At 33.5% G+C, this 24,364-nt stretch overlaps 1 protein-coding gene and 1 non-coding gene across 4 annotated transcripts in view; one reads left to right on the top strand and one right to left on the bottom strand.

The window, feature by feature from the left end:
* The window catches only part of PRDM5 (PR/SET domain 5), a 202,698-nt gene that overhangs the window by 97,647 nt on the left and 80,687 nt on the right, over positions 1 to 24,364 (top strand). For 2 of the 3 annotated variants that reach the window (XM_041758534.1, XM_041758535.1), the window contains exons 5-9: positions 308 to 482; positions 1,977 to 2,098; positions 6,095 to 6,174; positions 10,236 to 10,320; positions 11,621 to 11,778. In XM_041758534.1, coding sequence (XP_041614468.1) covers positions 308 to 482; positions 1,977 to 2,098; positions 6,095 to 6,174; positions 10,236 to 10,320; positions 11,621 to 11,778 — 620 coding nt within the window. Of the gene's footprint in view, positions 1 to 307; positions 483 to 1,611; positions 1,705 to 1,976; positions 2,099 to 6,094; positions 6,175 to 10,235; positions 10,321 to 11,620; positions 11,779 to 24,364 lie in introns of all 3 variants that reach the window. The other variant, XM_041758533.1, reaches the window with a different exon arrangement.
* Positions 7,441 to 7,545, bottom strand: LOC121494002. Its single transcript, XR_005988650.1, has one exon. It is a non-coding gene; the product is annotated as a U6 spliceosomal RNA (small nuclear RNA).

Here is a 24,364-nt window from a genome sequence, read left to right as displayed (position 1 = left end):
TTTTGCTTTTTCATTCGACATTTGTAATAACTCTGATGTAAAAAGTTAACATGACAGGGCAAATTAAAACTTGATTTTGGTTTTGTATTAATTTGCTGACACACAAGAGAAATGAATTAAAAGATAATGCATTTTTCTTTGGTGATACTTCCTATTACTTTTCGTGGATAACATTATTAATACTGGTAGAGATAATAAGCATTTACTATTCTGATACTATTAAACACAATTAATTTTGATTTTAAAATGAGGATAAAATTGGCTCTTAATTTTTGTCTTATAAGTCTGTTTCCTTGTAAATGTGCAGATTGCCTTGGCTGTAAAGAGGACTATGCTTGTCCCCAGTGTGACTCGAGTTTTACCAGTGAGGAAATTCTTGCTGAGCATCTTCAGACATTACACCAGAAACCTACCGAAGAGAAAGAATTTAAGTGCAAGAACTGTGGGAAGAAATTCCCAGTTAAGCAGGCTTTGCAAAGACAGTGCGTACAGCAAAGAGTATCTAAAATTCTAAGTTAACACTTTTTTAACTATTCCATTTGATTCGTTTCAGTTTCTAACCAGTGAGTGTGTGTGTGTATGTGTGTGTGCTTGTGAAAGAGACAGAGGGAGAGAAGAAAATAAGCATTCTGTATTGTCATTGTCATTAACTTATCTTTTCTTCGTATAACATGTTGATTTTTGAAATGTCCTGATTATGAATTTCAACAAGTAAACACCTTTGCCCATTTAATTACTTGCTATTAAATATCAAGCTCATTGGCTTCCTAATCTGAAATTCAGTTATGCATAATTTAGTTAGTGCTTGGAGGCTGCAGATCAAGTTTTAGTTGTCTGCATATGATATCCCTCTGAAATCAGTAAAAGAAAAGTTTAAGAAATGGAGAGGGTTCAGAGTATAATGAATACAGCGACATTTTGGGGAAGAAGCACTGTTTATTTCATAACAGTGTAGGAGGAACACTATTAAGATGAATTAAATGATGCCACACATTGCTCTGCACACATTATTTTGACTATTTTTATTAATAGCATAGAGTTATCTTTTTACTTAAATATTTTTACAGTGTCATTAATAATTGAAAGTGAGTAGATACATATAATTTTATTTTAAGAATGTCATCTTGTGTATGAGCAAGAAATCTTTCATACAGATTTATTTGTTTCATCTTTTTATTAAAGTAAAATTCTGAAACATGCTATATTTTATATTAATATGATTTTCATATATGCATCTACTTGGATTATGAAATTTGAAATGAACAATTCCTGTTCAAAACTTAAACTTTTATAATAGCAAGAGATTCAACATTTGGAAATTCTATCCTAGGCTCTTGAAAAAAAAAGCAACAGGCTATATACTTTTCAGTGAATAGACTTTACAACTGCATTCTAGTCAGCTTTTATTGAAGATACACCAAAGATTCTTTTGCTGAGCTGGGTCTTACAGTTAAATGAGGTACTACTAAAAATTTCAAAGACCAAAAGACAGAATGAAAACGAGATCACAAAGAAAATTTTATTTAAAGTAGATTTTCATAGGTTTTTGTCTTATGCTTCCAGTCTTTATTTCTTTTTGTTTGTTTCTTTTTTTTTCCTATTTCCCCTTAGTGTTCTTCAGTGCACAGTGAAAAGCAGTTTGAAGGATTCTTCACGAAGTTTTCAGTGCTCTGTTTGCAATTCTTCCTTCAGTTCAGCATCGAGGTTTTGTGTCTGAGTTCTCAGATGGCTGTTATATAGTTGTGGGTCATTTTTAGCATGTGTGCTGTCCGAGCTTTGTTGCGATTTAGTATCATAAGGCTGCTGGGGGAATTTAAGTACTTTCCTTTTCACCTGCTCAGGTAATGCATGACATGACCCACAAACTCTGCTAGAGAGCATGCATTGCAAAAGCCTGCCATGATTAGGCTTAAGAATTACTTCAATAGATCTTCACTGTCTCTTCACCCTTTTCCCCATTCCTGGTTGTCTTGCAGTTTTGAGCAGCACCAGGAGACCTGCCGGGGGGATGCCAGGTTTGTGTGCAAGGCAGACAGCTGTGGGAAGAGGCTGAAGAGCAAGGATGCCCTCAGAAGACACCAGGAAAACGTCCATGCTGGTGAGAAGTCCCTGCAGGGTCATTTTTAAAGGGGCCTCCTCTCCCCAGGCTGCAGTGATCTGTTTATAATTCTTGTTCTTGAGGAGAGAGCTTGCTTTTGCATTGTACTCACACAGATGTGAGGCTCTGGCTGTCGACTTTTTTCTTTCACTGAACACTATTTCTTTTTCAAGTTGATTTCAGCAGTATTTATCATTTTTCCTTGTCTGAAGTCATCAGAGCCAGAAACCTAAGCTAGAACCTACTTAAGCTTGGTCGGCAGGTGTATTAAGAATTAATATTTTTAAATAACAATTTAAAGGTGAAATGTGAACTCAGGGTACTCTTGTGCCTTAATATTTTTACAGTGAAATTCCATTTTTAATTTATATTTCTCCTATATTGGAGAAAATTACTAGCTGCATTTTGACATGGGAATTGAATGTATTTGGATTAATAAAGCAGGCACTCTGTGAATTCCTTCTAATGGCCAGCTAAACAATAAAACAAATACAGATTTGACTATCACTTAGATTGTATCTGTTTAGCACATGGTAAAAATGTAGTTTGGTTTAGGGATAGAATCTATTGCCCTGAGTTCAACAGATGGCTGTATCATCAGAGTTAACTTTTTACTTCCTTAGTATCTTTTCCTTAAAGGAGGCCGATGTTTGTGGAACTCCTCATATCCTATGTGTTTCTGGGAAATGTGTGGAAAAATGTTTCTCTGGATATGAGGAAAGTGGGTTTCTCTTCTTCCATCTTACTTACTCTCACATCCAGAACAGGATAATCAGTACTCAGCTTCTGTATGCTCTGTTTGCTCATTTTCCAAAAAGTATCTCCTTTAATGTTAAAGTTGTATAGAAGCCAGTATTAGTGTGACTACTGGCTCCCACCTGGCATCACTGTTTGGGCTGCATATTAAGTCTGAACTGTATATGAAAGCTCTGGGAGGTAGAAAGTAAGGCCTTGCAAAACATAGCTTCACAATGATATCAGTAGGACTTTACAGTGTTCTGACTTCTTTTTTTCCCTTTAGAAGAATATGTGGCTGATTTAGGGAAGATGGCATTTTTCTGAATTCATTTTACTTGGGCCTTTCCTATGCTTACAAAAGGCAAGCATAATTTTTTGATAGACTTGTCTTGATCGTTTTTTTTTAAGCTGTTATGTTTAAAGTGCTGTTCTTAATTTTCTCCATCTCTGTCTGCAATGTATTATAACAAATCTTTCATGTCATTTTTAAAGTTAACTTTGCTGAACTAAGTAAAAAACCAGATGCATATTGAAACTCTGGAAACTTGCATTCTTGTTATTGAGCATGTGGTTTTCAGGCTATGCTATAAGCATAATTTCTTTGAGGCTTCTTGTAATTGGCCTTGGATATTATAATATTACTGATTCTGGAAACTCATGTGACTTTGTAGGAAATAATTTATAAAAGGAAATTTTTAATATTTCTATGTTTCTATGTGGAAACATACAAAATATGGAACGTACATATTTAATCAGGGATTACTATACATAGCTTTGTTGGGATTAGTACACAGTCTGTCTCTCATTCACAACTCTCTCTTGCTTCTCCCCTTTCTTCTGTGAGATACACAGACATTTGGAGAAAGGATATTCCACCTTCAGAATAGCAAACAAAGCAGTGTTCACACGCATGACTGTAGAATGCCTGGGAGCATACTTAACCCCCATTGTACTGAAACTCACAATACTTAGGTGACTCTGTATTCAGTGCAATTGTATTAATTTCTCATATGTCTCCTACAGTTGTAAATAATGTGTTCCTGCATACTTTTGTAAGTTGAATCTGAAAGTAAAAAATTCAGACTTACCTGAATATAGCAAAACTAAAATAGTACAAAGTCTAGTTATGGCTTTGTAGGTGCTGTTGTTTTTCAACCTAGGGAAGCTGGAGTCCTAAGGACCTTCACAGTTACCCAGGAGGAAATAGGAAGTGAAGGGCTGACTTCCTTTTTTTTTTTTTTTTTTAGGGCTGACTTCCTTAACCCACTTCCATTTTTTTTTCTTTTGCTTAGATTCTGTGGATGCTGGGATCCCTGGGTGGCGCAGCGGTTTAGCGCCTGCCTTTGGCCCAGGGCGTGATCCTGGAGACCCGGGATCGAATCCCACGTCGGGCTTCCGGTGCATGGAGCCTGCTTCTCCCTCTGCCTGTGTCTCTGCTTCTCTCTCTCTCACTGTGTGCCTATCATAAATAAATAAAATTAAAAAAAAAAAAAAAGATTTTGTGGATGCTAAAACTGAGAGTTTTTGTATTTATGGGAGATAATATCTATCTACACTCTCAGGCACATTGTCATAAGGTTTTAAAATTTTTTTTTTCTCTCACAGAAACTAGTATTTCTGTTCTAGGATGAAAAACAGAAAGGCATGAGGAGAGAAAAGGTTGAAGAATAGGGATGGGGTTATGATGTATTTATTGCCTCTGATTCTGCCTGCAGGGACAGTGGCAGGAAGATGGAGCTAAAGTAAGAGATGTGATTGGGGATGTCTCAGTTCTTTCTTCTCTCCCTCAGGCTCTCACTTAACTGTTTGGAAAGGATAGGGTCTAGTCTCAAGGACAGCTGGTACGAAGGATAAAATAGAGCAATAAAAGACTATGGATTGAAGGAAGTGACAGCTAGTGGGAGCTAGAAAATATTCTTTCTCAGTGGCATGTTGTATATTCAGTCTATATGTACAGAGATACTCATTTTGCTTAGGAGAATTTTCTCCTTTAATAGCCGTATTTGCTTGTCAGTCACAAGGAAAAATTTTCTTGGTTCTAATATTCAGTATGCTAAAAATAGTGTATTATATGGAATAAGTAACTTGAAGGAGACAAAAATTCATAATTTTCTTTTTCTAGAAGTGTTTTTCTTTCATAAGCACAGTCCTATGATAAAAAACATTTTGTAATACTTTTTAAAACTTATTTTGGATTTTTTTCAAAATAATAGAGAAATGGTGGAGTAGATGGGGTTGAGGTTGGGGCAGGGATAGCCCTTGATTTGTCACTGTTGGGGCCAGGTGATGGATACATGGTGATTCATTGTATCATTTGTTTACTTTTTGTATATTTGAAATTAATTAAAAATTGAAAAAACACTCTAGTTATTTGTGGTAGTACACAGATGATACTGTTATTACATCATATTTTAAAAACTGTTCTATTGAGTCTTCATTTCTAGAACCACTGTTGAAATTTGAAATATGAAATAAGCTACTATAATCACTATGAAGAAAAAAAATTGTATTTTAATTTGTATACTGATATGAATACTAGTATAATGTTTTATTTTACTTGATTAGATTTTATTCTGATTTTTAATATTAAGACGAGAGAGTGTATGCTCATAGATTCTATAGGAATCTAGTGTTAGAAAGAATAATTTATGAATTATATCTTAGAAAACCCAGATGATTAAATGAAATGTTGTTAAAATTTAAAGCAATTAGTAAAATCAACTTGTAAGTTAATAAATCCACATTTGTATAAATATATTTGATTAATTTCAAGTAAAATTTTTCATGTAATTTGTGCAAAACTCTTAATTTTACATTAGTTTTATGGAAAAGTGAAAGACCTATTTTATCTATGTAGAAGGTGGTATATCATGGTGAATATTTTTCAAATTTAAGAAAAAAGAATTTAGGGGCACCTGGGGTGCTCAGTGGCTGAGTATCTGCCTTTGGCTCAGGGTGTGATCCCGGGGTCCTGGGATCGAGTCCTGCCCACATCAGGATCCCTGCAGAAAGTCTGCTTCTCCCTCTGCCTATGTCTCTGCCTTTCTCTCTGTGTCTCTCATGAATAAATAAATAAAATCTTAAAAAAAAAGAAGAAAGAATTTAAAATTCAGTTTTAATGGATATAACACTGAAAGTTTTGGAATTCTAAGAAGATGAAATACCTGTTTAGAAATTATATATCACCTAGAACATTGTATCTGATGTTCTTCTTAATATTCTCATTTAAATCATGATGGCATTTTATTTGCATTTTAGGAGATCCTAAGAAAAAGCTCATATGTTCAGTGTGCAATAAAAAGTGTTCTTCACCATCAAGCCTACAAGAACATAGAAAGGTCAGTAAGATAAAGATTAATGCTCATCAGAGTATAAGATCTTTTAGCCATTTATAGTGTCAGCCATGAAAATTTTTAGTTGATTTTTTTATTGTAAAGCCAGTGCTTTGTCATTAATTTATACACTAACATATTCTAAAATTTATGATTTATATGCAGAAAAGTAAACTCTTGCAAAAATATATTTTGAGTTGTTTCTTGTTCAGAGTTAGTAGAAGTATTTCTCCAGTGCAAAGTATTAGGTCTAGCTGAGCCTTTCACTGCAACATGTCACTTTAGTTTCAAGCTTTGTTAGTTGCTGTTTGCTCAGGAAATACCATATATTTGATGAAAACATACAGTTTTGTGTATTTATAATATGCTCTGCAGTGGCATCTAGTTTTTAAAATGGATGCATAAAAAATAAAATGGATGCGTAGTATAGTTAAGTATGGCAAAACAAAGACAAGAGCTTCATTATTTTGAAGAACTTATAATAATGTACAAGTATGTCAAAGTGTTGTTAGCAGGGAAAATGAATGTTTATATTAGCAGAAAACTAATTTAATACATTTTATAATAAGCATAAAGCTTTTGGCTATTTTAATGTGGAAAGTCAACCTGAAAAATACATTGTAGTTATTAACCCTAACAACATTAGTTAATAGAATTTATAATAGAATAGAACTAAAGTAGAATTTAGATTTTTGTTCTTATTATAGCCATTTAGAAAAATTAGTATATATCAAACTATCTTATATTATAATAAATATGGATGATTATTTTTAATTTCACATTTTTTCAGAAGATCTATGAACATACTTTCTTTTAGTGACTTAATATTGAAGAAGAGAGGAGATGGTACTAGTGAATGTAAAATTTTACTTTTCTTATGGTTTACAAAATGAATTTATCTCTTTATTTGTATATTGGCATATTCCAAAGTAATCTGATGGGCTTTAACATTCATATGATATTCACTCTAATACCTCTAACCATGTGGCATGGAATTAATCTATAAACACATGAGATAGTTAGATTGCAAAGATGTCTGAGGTTATATTTTAAATGTTGGGTGATTTTGATTCTTGGGAAATAACGTAACAAGTAGTGGAAAGTGAAGATTTTGGGTGTCATCTTTGGTCCCTAACATTCCCTTTAACATTGGACTCCTGTTCTCTCTTTTATTAAATGTGACTTGGGATGATCTGTGCCTTTTAATTTTTTCTCTAAGTGCCATGAGACTTTTTTTTCCAGTTTCCAAATGGTTTTCTTATAGAATTATTCAAAAATATGGAACACTTGAAGAATTTGTGTATAATTCTTGTGCATGGACCATTGCTAATCTTCACTGTATCATTTCAATTTTAGTATTTGTGCTGCTCACTTCACCTGTATGGCTTCAGAGACAAAAAGATTAGATCCAATTGAGTAGATATTTTCTAAATATCATCTTCTTACTTGTATGTATTTCTGGTCTGTTTAAATTTTAAGAAGTTAAAGATGTTTCACCAAATGAAAGATTTTACCAAATAGGATGTTTCTGCAAAGTTGGTTGTGGGGCATATTTCTGAAAAATGTTCTCTTTTCCATTTATTTTTTTATAACATAAGAACCTTTTCCCCAAGGAATATTTGGTAGCTATTACTTGGTGATGGTAGAACACAGAACTCCTGTTATCTCTGCAAAATGCAAAGACCTTATTAGCTCAATGCTTCCTTCATTACAGCATAGCTCCTCTAACTTAGCCTTTTTGAATCCATAGGAAGCTTTTACTGACTCCCATTTTTGACTGTATTCTTAAGAGTTGAGGATGTTGAATGTCTAATAGAGCTTGGTTGCAGTATTTACCCTTGCCAGTAGAGGGTACCCTATGAACATGCCAAATTACTATTAAATTCAAATTACTATTAAATTCAATAGTCTAGAAGAGTATCTTACATTGCTCTATACTATCCTATATTATAATAAAACATACTATGATCATTTTTGAAAAGTATTTAATTAGGAACTTCAAATTGTAAGTTATTACCCTCCATATCAATTAGTAAGCTGGACATTTTAAAATTGTGCTTTATTTAACATTAGGCATAAATAAATCATATTACCTATCATTTTCATTTGAAATTTGATTGCTTTGTTAAGTTTTTTTTAGGATTTTTAAAAATAGTTTTGGCCTTAATTTTCCACTGTAAGTAAGGTGGTCAATGCAAAAATACTTTCAGGTACAGTGAAATTTTATTTTATAATGATGAAAAATCCATTCAATTGAATCTTTAAAAATAGTTCATGTTTCAGGAACCACTAGAGTTAAGAAGTGAATGGTACTTACTATTCTGCAGTATTTTATTTAACAGTTAACATTTTATATATGGATGAATGATTTTAAAAATTTTATATATTAACATAGACTTCATATTAAAATGAAAATAAACTAAATATATTTTCATTTATTTATGATTCAGAAGGCATATCATCTTTTTAAGGGCATGTTGTTATAAAAGGCATATATTACAGAAACATAAGAGTTTAAGAATATAAATCTGTTCTTACTATCTTTAAGTAAACATTACATATAATATCTTGCTCCTTAAACATAGTTGTTCAACCAAAGCCACAGAGAGGGTCTTTGATGACTGAAGAGGCTGTCTTTAAAATGGCTCAGGCTGAAAGTTTTTCTTTTGTACTCTGTAGTGCTTGCTTTCGTAGTACTAATGCAGATCCCACATTATTTTCTGAGGAATCGTAGTACTCTCTGGACTCCATATATTCACTAATTGAGATTAGGTGGCACTGTATGTAAGCAGAGGGCAGACATTGTTCTGCTTCTGCCTTATCTCCCTTTTCTCTGCTTTTCCCAAATGAGTTTCCTGACTCACCAAGAATCAGATCTCAAAGAAGCAGAAGATGGGTTGGAAGCCTCAGACTTGCCATATGGTTGGCCATAGAATTAAGGCACAGACTGTAGACCTAGGATCTGTTAACTTTACCCTAGCTTTTGTTCCCCTGCCTTGTCTCCCCTTTTCACTCTCTCTGTCTTGAGTTCATCCATGACCACTTCTATCAAGGGAGCCATTTACCAGGATACCACCCAGTCCTCCACTCTTTACTCATTGCTGTACCAGTTTATAGTACTCTGCCCTGACTTCAGTCCACAAGGCCCTAGTTATTCTGCAGGAATAAGCATAGTACCTTGGCTTTCTGCAAAAGGGCCTTTGCTTGTCTGGTGTTTAGTGTTGTGAGCTTTACCTTTACTTTAATGAGGTTGAAACATAAATGTAACTTTACTAAAGTTCTTTTTGAATCTTCTGCAAAACAGTATGATGCTCTTGTTCATTGCAGTGATCGACATTTCTAATATAAGACTTCTTGCAATACATTCCTCTTAGAACTTTGCGCATTGTTTCTGATAATAAGCTGGGCTTCTACTTTTCATACCACCTATGTGATTTCTCTGATTTAGTGTATGAGAGGAAAAGAGCTAAACTTAATATCCAGTTGTAATAATTATTTAGCCAGTTGTTTGTTAAGGTTATACTCCTCCTCTTCTTACTTACTATGGTTTTTGATCTTTTCTTTTTATTGTGGTCTTCCTCTCATGTAAGAATTTCACTGTGAGCTAAGTGTTTTTCAGAATTATATATCTTCTTGCCTTTCATGGTAATTAAAGTTTTGCTCTGCATTGTATACATTTAAATTTAAAACCATTTAACTACTGTAAAGGTAACACTATTGCCTAGAGGTTACATATTTTCAAATCTAAATTTATGCCTAACAAAAAGAGTTAATGTAAATTAGGTAGAACTTTTTATAGAGTGTAGAAATTTAACATGCACCAAATAGGTCAGCTAATCACATATTTAAATAGTGTGCTACAATCTTTATTTTCTTTTAATGATATGTTTTTACTAGGTAACATGTTCATTGCATTTTCAGCTAATATACAACAGTGTGAACAAATTAGAACTGAATTATAATACATAATTTTTACAGTAGAAGCTACCCTCGTGTTTATACTTTTACTTGAGCTCTATCTAATTTATTTGGGTTTGAGAGTTAACTGTCCACTTAACCTTTTACAGATTCATGAGATATTTGATTGTCAGGAATGTATGAAGAAATTTATATCAGCTAATCAGCTAAAACGTCATATGATCACTCACTCAGGTAAAATATTTATTTTTCCATTTGTATTGAAATCACTATGAAAGATTCACTTTGTCATTTTCAGGAGCTCCGAGAGTAGTAATCAGGAGACCTGGCTCTTAGTTCTAGGTTGGCCAAAAACTAGCTGTGTGATTTTTTTAAAATTTTTTTATTTTATTTTTTAAAAATTTTTAGCTGTGTGATTTTGCACAAGTTACTTATTAGCCTCTCTAGACTTCTATAAAGCCAAGGTGGTTGAACCTTGGCTTTCAAATGATATCAAAGTCATATCATTTAGATGACCTTCAGAGTCACCATTTAATTTTTAATCTTTCTGAGCCTTAGATTCTGTTCTTTATCTGTGAAAGGTATCTACCTTTCAAAATTGCTGTGAAGGTTAAATGAGATCATTATGTATTGTGCTAGCGTAGTGTCTGACTTTTTAGGAGGAATTCAACAATTATAGCTTCTAAATTTCTAAATTGCATTCTAACTAAGGTAGCGATAAGTGTTCGTGAGAAATTTATAAATACATTTTGAGAATATAGGTTTTTAAAGCCATGGTTTCATTTTAAGTCAAGTTTGAGTGATAGGTCTATTATACAGATTTAAAAAAATAAGATCTGAGAATAAATTTTGCTCTATGAAATCTCTAGGGTTTAGAATGTCTATAATTGGAGGCCATTGAAGTCAGAGTGTTTTTGAATATCTACTTTGCTTGGAGACAGATAAAGATATTTTGGCAAATTAATATAGATCACACACTGGTGATCTGTTCAGATATGCTTTGTTTGAAACAAACAGTAATTTTTAAGTCTAATGGTCAACATTATATGAACATTGCATAAATATGGATTTTATACAACTTAAGTGTGTAGTCTTTGCTGAGAATTGAAGCTGTGCCTGTATCGGATCCACTTGTTTGAGTAGTAGGCAGGTCTGTCGTTTACTTTTTTATTGCTGTCAGGCTACTCATGGTGTTTGAAGTTGTATCCCTTGTTTAAACTCACGCCTATCAGCAGAATTTTCATCTGGAAGTAAGATTTTTTTTTCCTTGAATTTAAATTTCATCCTCACATTTAAGCTATTTTATACATGTAGTTTACCATATAGGTATATTAAAGAACTAGCTCACATTTCTTCTGTGAATAGGCCCACATATCTAACATAAATGGATTGGTAAGTAGATTTTTTTTTTCAGTTGTTTCAATCATGTCTTAGTTGACTTATCCATAAGAAGTAATATATGGTAAGGCTATTTCCCTTTTTATCCCTTACCTTTATATAGATGTGAGATTGTCTTCACTCATTTTTTTCACAGAAAAACGACCCTATAATTGTGAGATTTGTAATAAATCTTTCAAGAGGCTCGATCAAGTGGGCGCCCATAAAGTGATACACAGTGAAGATAAGCCTTACAAATGCAAGCTTTGTGGAAAGGGATTTGCCCACAGGAATGTTTACAAGAATCACAAGAAGGTAAAACCTTATTAGTATTAGTATTAGTATTATTATTTTGTGGATCTTTTTTCTCATTGTTTATTTTTTAAAGAGGTTTTTGTATATCTGGACATGCTGAACACGTGGAATCCTTAGAGGACGATTTTGCTTATATTTTCTACCTCCTCACTCAGGCCACAACCCTGTCTGGCCTTGTTTCTGTCTTCCGTACTCTTGTTGAAACTGTTCTTTTTTTTTTTTTTTTTTTTTTAAGATTTTATTGATTTACTTCAGAGAGAGAGAGAAAGTAGGCATGGCGGGGGGTGCGGCAGTGAGGGATAGAGGGAGAAGCAGACTCCTCGCTGAGCAGGAAGCCCAATGTGGGGCTTGATCTTCGGACTCTGGGATCATGTCCTGAGCTGAAGCCACCCAGGTGCCCCTGTTGAAACTGCTCTTATAAGCAAAGAGTCATCCAGTATTTCCCAGTATTGTATTAACTGCAAAGTCTTTTCTTCTTTTCCTTTTTTCTATAAAATTTGACACTCTTGTTCATGGTACCTTTCCTGAAATTCTCTTTATCTTTGGTGTATAATTTGCTAGGTGTTTCGCCAATTTCTCTGAACACTTTCATCTCTCCATCCCGAGGAGGTTATGCTGGATGCGTTGGCTGTGGACTTCTTCTGTGTTCTCTGTGTCAGCTACATACATGACTTCTGTCATCAACTGTATACCAACAAATCCCAAATGATTTATTTCTTTAACCCAGGTTTCAAACTCACATTTATGTTTTCTCTATTTGGTACTTAACTGGATATCTTTCTGACTTAATGAATTCAGCATGTCCCAGGATGACCTTTCATTCTTTATGCCTAAGGTAACCTCTGTTTTGGAGTTTCCTCTTTCTGTGGATGACGGAAGCATATACCTATCCCTATCTGTTTTTTTAGTCTTAGTCCCTTTCTAAGATTAGTAGCCAGTTCTTTTTAAAAATTATTTACATTTTTATTTTGAGAGAGTGAGAGAGAGTGAGCAGGGAAGGGGCAGAGGAAGAGAGAATCTTAAGCAGGCTCCATTCCTAGTGTGGAGCCCAACTTGGGGCTTGATCTCACAACCCTGAGATTATGACCTGAGCCAAAATCAAGAGTTGGAATCCCAACTGACTAAGCCATACAGGCACACCTAGAAGCCAGTTCTTAAAGATTCTACCCTCTACATTGCCCCATCACCCTCACAGTCATTCTTTCCTTTACCACCATCTTATCATCTTGATTATTGCTCATCTTCATTACTTTAATCCCCATTTAATTAGATTCTTATTACTTATTACTTCCCACTTACCCATCCTCCCAGATATATTGTCCCACAGTGCATCTCTGTCACTCTTGTACTCTAATATTATGAGTAGATTTGCAATGGTTATATAAATTATAGTATATGCATGTTACCCTGTCATCAGAGTTCTCTTCCTATGGCCTCAGCTTACTTTTCTAGATTTTTATCATTTTCTCTGCATTAGTCATAAGACAACTTGACATTTGCCTTCAGTCATCATGACCTAACTTCCTCTTTTCTTTAAACTTTTTATTTTATTTTATTTTATTTTATTTGTAACTAAACTCGATGTTCACTGTGGGGATTGAAATCATAGCCATGGGATTAAGAGTTGTAGGCTCTACCAATTGAGTCAGCCAGGTGCTCTATCCCTTGCTATTTTCTGATAGGACTCCAAGTTATAATCTCTTTAGTTTTCTTTATTAATTCCTATTTGCATTTCCTATGCTTTATCTTTACTCTGGTTCTTGTTTCAGAATGTATTAGTTTTATTTTATTTTCTGTGCCTAAGTAATATTCTATTATATACATAGTGTATTTTGCATGTTCTTTATACATTCATCTATCCATGGTCACTTAAGTTGTTTCCATTATCTTGGCTATTGTAAATAATCATGCAATGAATGTAAGGGTGTATATATATATTTTTAAATTAGTGTTTTGTTTACTTTGGATAGATATCCATATGTAGAATTGCTGGATCATATGGTAGCTTTTAATTTTTTTAAAGAAATTTAGTACTGTTTTCCATAGTGGTTGTACCAGTTTACATTCCCACCAACAGTGTATGATGGTGTTTTTTTTTCTACATCCTTGCCAACACTTGTTTCTTGTCATTCTGATGATAGCCATTCTGTTAGATGTGAGGTGATATTTCATTGTGGCTTTGATTTGCATTTCCGTGATGATTACTGATGTTGAACATCTTTTCCTCTTGGCCATCTGTATGTCATCTTTGGAAAAATGTCTAATCTGTTCAGATCCTTTGCCCATTTTTAATGAGATTTTTTTGTTATTGAATTGTATATGTTCATTACATATTTTGGATATTAACTTTTTATCAGACATACGGTTTGCAAAGATCTTCTCCCATTCAATAGGTTGTCTGTTCATTTTGTTGATGGTTTCCTTTGCTGTGCAGATATGTCTTAGTTTGATGTAGTCCTCTGTTTATTTTGCTTTGCTTATTTCTGACTCCTTATCTTTGGAGTCAGATCCAAAAAACATTGCTAAAACCTATGTCAAGGAGCTTACTGCTTATGTTTTCTTTTAGGAGTTTTATGGTTTCAGGTCTTACATTCAAGTCTTTAATCCATTTTAAAATAATTTTTGAGTACTGGGTAAGATAGTGGCCCAATTCCATCCTTTGCATATGACTGTCCAGTTTTCCCACATTATTCATTGAAGAGACTATTCTTTCCCCATTCTATATTCTTGCCTCGTCTCTTATAGATTAACTGCATGGGTTTATTTTTGGGCTGTTTTTGTCAATGTTCCATTGATCTCTGTGTCTATTTTTTTGTTAATATCATACTGTTATAAAAAACAAAAAAAACATACTGTTATGATTACATAGCTTTGTAGAATAGTTTGAAATTTGGGAATGTGATAACCTCTGACTTTGCTCTTCTTTATCCAGATTGCTTTGGCTATTTGAGGTCTTCTATAGTGCCCTACAAATTTTAGAATTATTGTTTCTACTTCTGTGAAAAATGCCATTGGAATTTTGGTAGGGATTGCATTGAACCTATGTAAATTACCGTGGGTAGTATGGACATTTTAACAATATTAATTCTTCCAATCCATGAGCATGGCATATCTTTCTATTTATTTGTGTCCTCAGCTTTTTTCATCAATGTGTTACAGTTTTCAGAGTACAAGTCTTTCATCTCTTTGGTTAAATTTACTTCTAGGTATTTCATTCTTTTTGATGGAATTGTAAATGAGATTGTGTTCTTGATTTCTCTTTCTGGTAGTTTCTTATTAGTGTGTGGAAATGCAATGGATTTTTGTGTGTTAATTTTGCATTGTGAAACGTTATTGAATTCATTTTTGTTCACAGCTTTATTAGAGAAGTCTTTAGAGTTTTCTGTATATAGCATCACGTCATCTGCAAAGAGTGACAGATTTACTTCTTCCTTTCAATCTGGAAGCCGTTTAGTTCTCTTTCTTACTAAATTGCTTTGGCTAAGACTTCCAGTATTATGTTGAATAAAAGCAGAGAGAGTAAACATCCTTGTCTTGTTCTTGATTTTAAAGGAAAACTTTCAGCTTTTCATCATTGAGTTTGATATTAGCTGTGGACTTGTTATATATGGGCATTATTATGTTGAGCTACATTCCCTCTATATCCACTTTGTTGAGAATTTTTATCATAAGTGGATGTTGGGTTTTGTCAAATGCTTTTTCTTCATCTCTTTGAGATGAGTGTATGATTTTTTAAGTGATTTTAAAGATTTTTTTAAAAATTTATTTATTCATGATAGACATAGAGAGAGAGAGAGAGAGGCAGAGAGACAGGCAGAGGGAGAAGCAGGCTTCCTGGAGGGAGCCCAATGCAGGACTCAATCCGGATCCCGCAATCACACCTTGAGCCAAAGGCAGATGCTCAACCACTGAGCCACCCAGGCATCCTGAGCATATGATTTTTATCTTTCATTTTGTTAATGTGGTTATAATATTGATTGATTGGGTGACCATCCTGAATCTCTGGAATAAATCCACTTGATCATGTACATGATCTTCTTTATGTATTGTTGAATTCAGTTTGCTAATATTTTCTTGAGGATTTCTGCATCTATTTTTTCTGTATATTGGCTTCTAATTTTTTTTCTGTCCTCCTCCTCCTCCCCCTCTGCCTCCTCCTCTGCCTCTTCCTTTTTTTTTTTTTTTTTTAATTGTGTCCTTGTCTAGTTTGGGTGTCAAGGAAATATTGTCTGTGTAGATGGATTTGGAAGCATTCCCTCCTCTTCAATTTTTTGGAAGAGTTTGAGAATGATAGGTATTAAATCTTACTGAAATGTTTGGTAGAATTCACCATTGATACCTTCTTGTCCTGGACTTTTGTTTGTTGGGAAGTTTGGATTACTGATTCAATCTTCTTACTGTAATTGACCTATTCAGATGTTTTTATTCATGATTCATGATTGAAATATTATTTTGGGGAATTTATCTATTTCTTCTAGATTATCTAATTTCTTGGCATGTAATTTTTTGGCATGTACTTTTTTGTAGTTGTATGATGATTTATATTTCTGTGGTATCTGTTTTAACTTCTCCTTCTGATTTTGTTTATAAGAACTTCCTTGGTCTCTTATTTCACTGATTTCCACTCTGATCTTTATTATTTCCTTTCTCCTACTAACTTTAGGTTTCATTTGTTCTTCCTTTTTTTTCTTTTTCTAATGGTTGTTATGTTTGATATTATTTCAATCTTTCTGAGTTTTTTGAGATTTGCTTTGTGGCTTAACATGTGATCTATACTGGAGAATATTCTGTGTGCACCTGAGAAGAATGTCTATTTATCTGCTTTTGGATGAAATGTTCTGCATCTATTAAGTACTTCTATATGTAATGTGTTGTGGAAACCCGTATTTCCTTGTAGACTTTCTGTCTGGATGATTTATTCGTTGGTGTAAGTGGGGTGTTAAAATATTCTACTGATCTAGTATTGCAATGAAGTTTTCCCTTTAAAAGGTCTATTAATATTTGTTTGTATATTTTGGTGCTTCTGTTTTGGGCTCCTATTTATAAATTTTATACCTTCTTAAAGGATTGATTCCCTTGTCCTTATGTAATGCCTTTTTGTCTTTTATTATAGTCTTTGTGGTCTTTGTGGTCTTTGAAGTCTATTTTGTTTGATACCAGTATAGCTATACCAGCTTTCTTTTCATTTTCCATTTGCATGGGATACATGTATTTTCTGTCACTTCATTTTAGTATGCCTGTGTCCATATTTCTGAAGTGAGTTTCTTATAGACAACATACACCTGAGTCTTGTCTGTTTTATCCATTCAGCCACTGTATATCCTATAATTATAGAATTTAGTCCATTTCCATGTAAAGTAATTATTGATAGGTATGAACTTATAGTCATTTTGTACTTGTTTTCTGGCTGTTTTCACAGATTTCTTCTGTTACTTCTCTTTCTTACCTTCTGGTTTGATAACTTTCTTTAGTGTTATGTTTAGGTTCCTTTCTCCTCCTCTCTTTGTATATTTGCTATGATATTTTCTTTGTGATTACTGCGAAGTTCGCATATATCATCCTATGTATATGATAAACTATTAAGTTAATAGCTAATTAAATTTGGACATATCCCAGAACTCTACATTTTACTCCCCTCCCTTACGTTTTATGTTCTTGATGTCACATTTCACATTTTTATGTATCCCTTAAGTAATTATGTAGTTAATTTTATTACTTTTGTCTTTTGACCTTCATACTAGCTTTATAAATGATTAATCTATTTTTACTATATATTTACTTTTTTCAGTGAGATTTTTACTTTTATATGTTTTCTTGGTCTTAATTAATGTCCTTTTCAGCTTAAAGAAGTCCCTTTAACATTTCTTTTGGGTCAAGTTTAGTGGTGATGAACTCCTTTGCTTTTGCTTACCTATAAAACGCTTTCTCTCTTCCTCTATTCTGAATGATAACCTTGCCAGGTAGAGTATTTTTGATTGGAAGTTTTTTCCTTTCAAACTTTGAATACTTAATGCCACTGTCTTCTGGTCTACAAAGTTTCTGCTGATAGCTTTATGGGGTTTCCTTTGTATATAACGTATTATTTTTCTGTTTTTAAGGTTCTCTCTATAACTATTGACATTTTAATTAGAATGTGTGTTGTTTTGGATATCTCACTGGGCTTCGTAAACCTACATGATTGTTTCCTTTGCCAGATAAGCAAAATTACTAGTCATTATTTCTTCAAAAAGTTTTGTGTCACTTTCTGTTTCTTCTCCTTCTAAGGCCCCAATAATTAAACTGTCTTCACTTTTTTAAATTCCTTTTTCTTTGCTCTGCTCTGTCATGGTGAGTTCTGTTACTTTTGTCTTCTAGCTTGCTGATCTGTTCCTCTGCTTCATCCAGTCTGCTATTGAGCTCTTCTAGTATGTTTTTCAGTTCAGCTATTATATTCTTCAGTTCTGACTTCTCTTTGGTACTTTCTTATATTTTCTATCTTGTTATTGTAGTGTTCATCCATCCTTCTGACTTCAGTGAGCAGCTTTATAATCACTATTTTGTTTTCATACTTTCGCCTCTGATTTTATTTGCTTTTCCTCTCTCTTTTATTTTGTTTATGAGTCTGAACAAAAGTTCATCAATTTTGTTATTTTTTTTTCAATTTTGTTAATTTTTTCAAAGAACCAGCTCCTGGTTTCATTGCTCTGTTCTATTTGTTTGTTTACTCTCTATTTATTTATTTCTTCTCCAATCTCAATAATTTTCTTACTTCCATTGGCTTTGATTGTTCTTTTTCTGGGTCCTTTAGGTGGAAGATTAGTTTGCTTATTTGGGATTTTTCTTGCTTCTTGATGTAGGCCTGTATTGCTATAATTCATGGGCTCAGAAGTGTAATCCCCCTGATCTTGAGATTACACCCCTGCCCCAGACATTCAAGAGGTATTCCATTTGTGGGCTTCGTGTGCTTACTGGCTGTGGTAGGAATGCAGTGGAGGCTTACGGCATTGGAGCACTTGCCTGGCCGGCTGTGGCACTGCTTACTTATTGATTTGGGTTAATATATTTTAGCATGCTCTTAGGTAACCTGTGTATAATATGTTTTACAATAACTTGTTACTTATTATTCTCATATTATTTCATTGTAATTATAGTTATTTCAATATTTATTGAGACTTCAAAGCATCATTCTTTCTCTTTTAAATCATTTAAAAAGTTATGACATTATTTCAGCATTAGCCTAAAAGAAAAAAAAAAGTTAGATTTACCAGAGAATAAAAAGGGTTGATTGATAGTGTCCCAAATCGTCTCTGCCTAATTTCTTGCTGACTGCCCTTAGGTTTAACTCAAGCATTAAATGATCGGGGGCAGGACCACATTCATTACTGCTGCTTTGGAATTGCATGACTGTAAAAAATTATCTGGCTAGTTTCCTGCTCAGTCTCTGGAACTCTCTTGCTCCATTCTTTGATGAAACTGATCTACCCACATTTACGAGTTTTTCAGTTTGGCTTATGTTATATGCCATATGGGAATTTGGCACAGGATCTTTGCACCATCTCTCATACATTCAGCCATAAATCATATGAAAGTAATAATGATGTCTTGGGAAGGATAGAGATAATGATGCCTATAATTTCCAAAGTGGAAAGCACATTTAATCTGTCTGCTATAGACAAATGTGCTTCTCACTATTATGATCCTAGAATGTATTTGGTATGGTTAAGTGAAAGAGTCTGAAATATTCTCCAAGAGTTAATGTGAAAAAAAGCAAATAAACTTTTTCTTCCATCATTATTCATTGATGGCCGGTTGGGAAATTGAAAAATAAGGATAAGCAAGGAAATCAGAAAAAAAACAAAACAAAACCCAAAAGCATTTGAGTTCAACTGATTCCCATCATATATATAGCAATACCAAAGGTTGTTATTTTAAATGAATTAATTACTGTTTTGATTTCTATGGTTATGTAACTTTTGTATTTTTAATATACTTAACTTTATTCATTTTAAGGTCAGTTCTGCTCTGAGCCTTTGGATTTGCCTGAAAAGCCTATATTATCTTTCAATCTGATTATGGCAATATCATATTTAGAAAGGGTGATTTTGTTTCTAAAACTTAATTACTTGTTTCATCATTTTGCCAATTATGTAGGCTGAATAGGTCAAAATTTCCTCTCCCTAATCCTTTCTGACAAATATTTGACCTGATTACTAGTTTAAATTTTTGGACCTAGCTAAAATAGTTTCTGTTTATCTAGATCTAACTAGATCTGTGAATCACAACTGGACAGACACTTCAGAACTACAGGTGCCAGAAACTAGTCAGTTAGTCTTCACCTTCCATTTTGTTCCTTATCAAATTTATTGCAAAGCAAACTTGAGATAAGGTTTATAGTGCTTCCCTCCTCCTGCTATAGGCAGGATATCTAGATGGATTCAGTCATCCTGGATCATGAAGCTGGCACTATAGGCTTGATGATGGAGATGAATATGAAGAAGTTTTGTCCTGATGAAGTCATAAACAAGCTTCTGGGGACAGAGGTATGTCTATTCAAATAAAAGACTTCTTTCTGACCATTTACATATTCCTTCAGAGATGAATTTTAGAGGCCTATAAGGAACTCTGCTCATACCTTTTCCTATAATAATTCCATTGGGCCTCCTATACTAATATCTCATCCAGTGATTTCCAAACTCTGGGCCGAGACCACTTTTTGTCTTGAAATCAATTTGTCATGAATAGCTATTACAAATACAATAGAAAATATAAAGGTGAGGGCAATCTAATAAAATAATACATGTGTTTCTGTTGTATGTGTGTTGAGTTTCAATATAGAAACTACTTTTTGGTCATAGTCTGTTTGACACACATTGCAGATCAGATTTTGCCCATGTAAAATGTTATTAAACCTCCTTTAAAGCAAAGGATAACTCTCTCCCTAAGGAATTGTGGATTAGATTCTAAAACCATATAATATATAGTATAAATTTTATATAGTAAAAAACTTTAAAAATCTTCCAAAGAAGGTGCCATGTTGTAGACTGAAAGAATAATTCTTTCATGGTTACTTTTTCCTTTAACTTTGTACCAGATTTCTCTTCTTTAGGCATGCTGTACATGAAATAGGGACTCATTCATTTAAGGTGCTTTGTTGTACAAAATTATCTATTTTTGTGTCCTAGAAGCACATTCACAATGATGAGGTGCTCACACTAAGAGTGGCATGCAGGAATTGAACCTGACAGAGGGAAACAAGAGATGGATATTTGTTTGAAGCTTATTTAGCTGATGGCAATTGCTTATCCTATTTAAACTATTTTTTCTAAAGTGCATGATGAGATAGCACTGTCTATATAAGCACTCTATTTTCCGTATTAAACTATAAGCTTTGAAGATAGACGCTATACTTAAAATTCATAGCACTTATTGACCACATTGTGCTTTGAATGTGGCACATGTTTTCTGAATAAATAAAATCCATGAAAAGATTATCACAAATAACTAAGATTTAATGTTCTTAGTTAAGTAGTTATCAAAACATGAAAAGTGATTTTAAAAATATGTATACTTGCAGTACATTTTGTCACATTTGCAGTGTTTTTCTGTACACTCTTCCTCTCTTTTGATTTTATGAGGATCTTGGTGGTCTAGTGATACACTGGGAAATCTTGATTGTATTCATTGTACACTAATTGAGTTTACCCAGTTTGAGATACCTAAGTACTACTCTTTAAACCTTTAATTTGAACTGTTACAATTCTGAAATAAATACTTGACTTGGTGTTCACTTACTGCCAAATCAGTGATCCCCCTTTATTCTTGGACTTCAATAGAGAAACCTCCCTCCTAGCTTGATTCTACTCCCTCCATTCTCCCCACCCCCAAATATTAACTTAGGAGTCATCAACTGAAGACTGTACGTCCTAGTGTTTGCCAGAACCATATCATTGATCAATGCCCTTCAGAACTTCTTCGCCCCTGCTCCTGTGGGCCTTTGCCTTCTAAAACCTCTGGCCTCTAAGTCTTGTCTCTCTGCCTTAAAGCTTCAGACTAATGCTTACCTCCTGAGTTCACTCTTCAGTGGATATCTGCTTTGCTCTCTGCTCTGCTTTCTACCAGCCCAGCCCAACCCAGTCCAGGGTTTTGAACTCCTTTCACTTGACCTGCCTGGTCAAATATACATCCATAACACTCTTAAAACCACAATGCTAGAAATAATCAAGGAGAGAAAGGTGACTTTTTTTAAGTTGATTTTTTTTTGCTTTTTTTTTTTTTTTGGGGTAGTAGATATCTTAAGAATTTATTAAGAAAATACATCTTAAAATCACATAGGAATGCATGGGTCTTCAGTTATACAATTTAGATTGTAAATCCTGACAGCACCCACCTTCCCTAGTCCTCCATAATTCCAGTCCCCTCCCCAGTGGATAGTTTTTGCGACTTTCTTAAATATATTAACTAACTATACACACTATTTGTACACATTATTAATTATGACCACATCTAAGACTATATTCAAACACTGATGATCCTAATAATTGGATATTTTGTACACTGAGTAAAATATAATTTTTATTCTCAGCATAATGCCGTTGACATACTTTCTCACTGTTTATAATGGGTCAGAATGTGGAAAATTAGAAACGAGAAGGTTGGAATTGTTTGTGTTTGGGTGGCAGAATTGGAAAGATGAGGCTAGAAACTGGGAATAGTGACTATTGGAAAGAGATTCCAAAGTGTTAGATTAGATGTGCATTTTTCAAGTGCCATGCATACTAGCCATCTCCTTCATTGCCCCAGTCAGATCTTCAGTAACTTCCACATGTCACTCTGATGTTTTGTATAAAAGGACATTCTTCTGGATAGAATATGGAGAAAAGCACAAGAGTTTAGCTTTTCTTCTGAGAGATAAGTATATTTAAATGTAGATGGTTTTAGGACATAGATGTCATTCTGGAACCACTTCTTTGCCTTAACATTATGACTTGGGGGGTTTTTCAGGTGGGTTCATGTAAAGCTACTCATTTTTGTATGACTATTACTATTTTGAGGAGTAATTCAGTAAACATCCTTTTACATAAAACTTGATAACCATGTCGAGTATTAGTGCAAATAGATCTTACTTATGAAATTTATGTAATTGTTATTATTAGCTATTAAATGAAAACTAGTTTTCTTTAATAAAATAGTAGGTTTTCTTTAAGTTTGGATATCTCCTGCCTGACTGCCTTCTGAAAAAGCTCTGCTTTCATTTAGCAGGGACTAAAGTCCCCCTTTATCTGTACCATCAACATTTGATTTTGTTAGTCTTTTTTTTCTTCAGTCTGAGAATTGAAAAGTGATATTGCATTTAAGCAATTGTTAGTGAAATTGTGTTCTTTTTACAAATTTATGTTCCATTTACGTTACTTTTGAAAAATGCTTGTAGGTACTCTTTATCCACTTTTCTATTGGATTATTTGACTGTTTTCTCATTGGTTTCTAGGAGCACTATATGTATTATGAATGTTAATCCTTTGCTATTTTTGTTTTTAATATTTGTCCCCATTTATCAACTTGTATCTTTTGAATAAAGGATTTACATTTTTATGTTTTGAAGTATGACATGGATTATGAGTTGTATGGCTTCTGAGTATATGCAGCTTTTGAGTTTTGTGTCTTATTTAGAAAACTTTCTTATTCCAATACTATGGAAGCATTCATCTTTAAAAGTTGTATTATTTTCTTTTTAAATTGCATTTTAATCCTTGAAGAATTTTTTTAGGTATGGAATGAGGTCCTGATTTATTTTTATTATTTATTTTTTTAGGATTTATGTATTTATTTTAGAGACAGAGCACAAACATGTGCTGGGGGAGGGGCAGAGGGAAAGGAAATGGATCAGAAATGTTTTATTCTTTCCCCCTTTTGGTAGAAAGAACAGGAAACAATAACATAACTCATCTTCCTCCATAATTATAAATTAATTCTCCACTACTGCTAAATTTCATGTTTTTCATGTATTAAAATATATTATTTAGCCATAACGTGGAGATCCTTTCTTTATCACTTCCACTTTTACCCTACCTGAAATTTTACCAAGTTCAATTGACTCATTTCCTAGCCCACAGGACCTATTAGAAGATTAAGTGAAGGAGGAATTAAAAACAAAAGCAACAACAAAACTTAGATTAGCAATAGCCAAAAGATGTGATGATGGCTTGTTACAGCAAGAGAAGATAAAACATAAAACTCTGTGACTTATAGATTATAGTATATAGAGGAAATTTTTTATGAAGGCAAGAAGTATACCTGTATCAACTCTCAACACATAGGGCAATGAATTTTTTAATGATATCAACAATTTTAGTGAGTTGGTAATATAAATTTGGAAGCTAAGTTAAATTAAGTGGGAAATTATATATTTTTGAAAAATACTCTTCTCATACAACAACTTTTACAAGTCAAAACCACAATGAAATACCACTTCATACCTTTCAGAATGGCTAGCATCAGAAAGATAAATAAGAAGTGTTGGTGAGGATGTGGAGAAAAGGGAGCCCTATGCACTGTTAGTGGGAATGTAAAGTGGTGCAATCACTATGGAAAACACTATGGAGGTTTCTCA

This window comes from Vulpes lagopus, chromosome 6, assembly GCF_018345385.1.
Source record: "Vulpes lagopus strain Blue_001 chromosome 6, ASM1834538v1, whole genome shotgun sequence".
In the NCBI taxonomy this organism is placed as follows: Eukaryota; Metazoa; Chordata; class Mammalia; order Carnivora; family Canidae; genus Vulpes; species Vulpes lagopus.
Note: the sequence above shows the minus strand (reverse complement) of the source record. Positions and strands in the feature narration are given on the sequence as shown.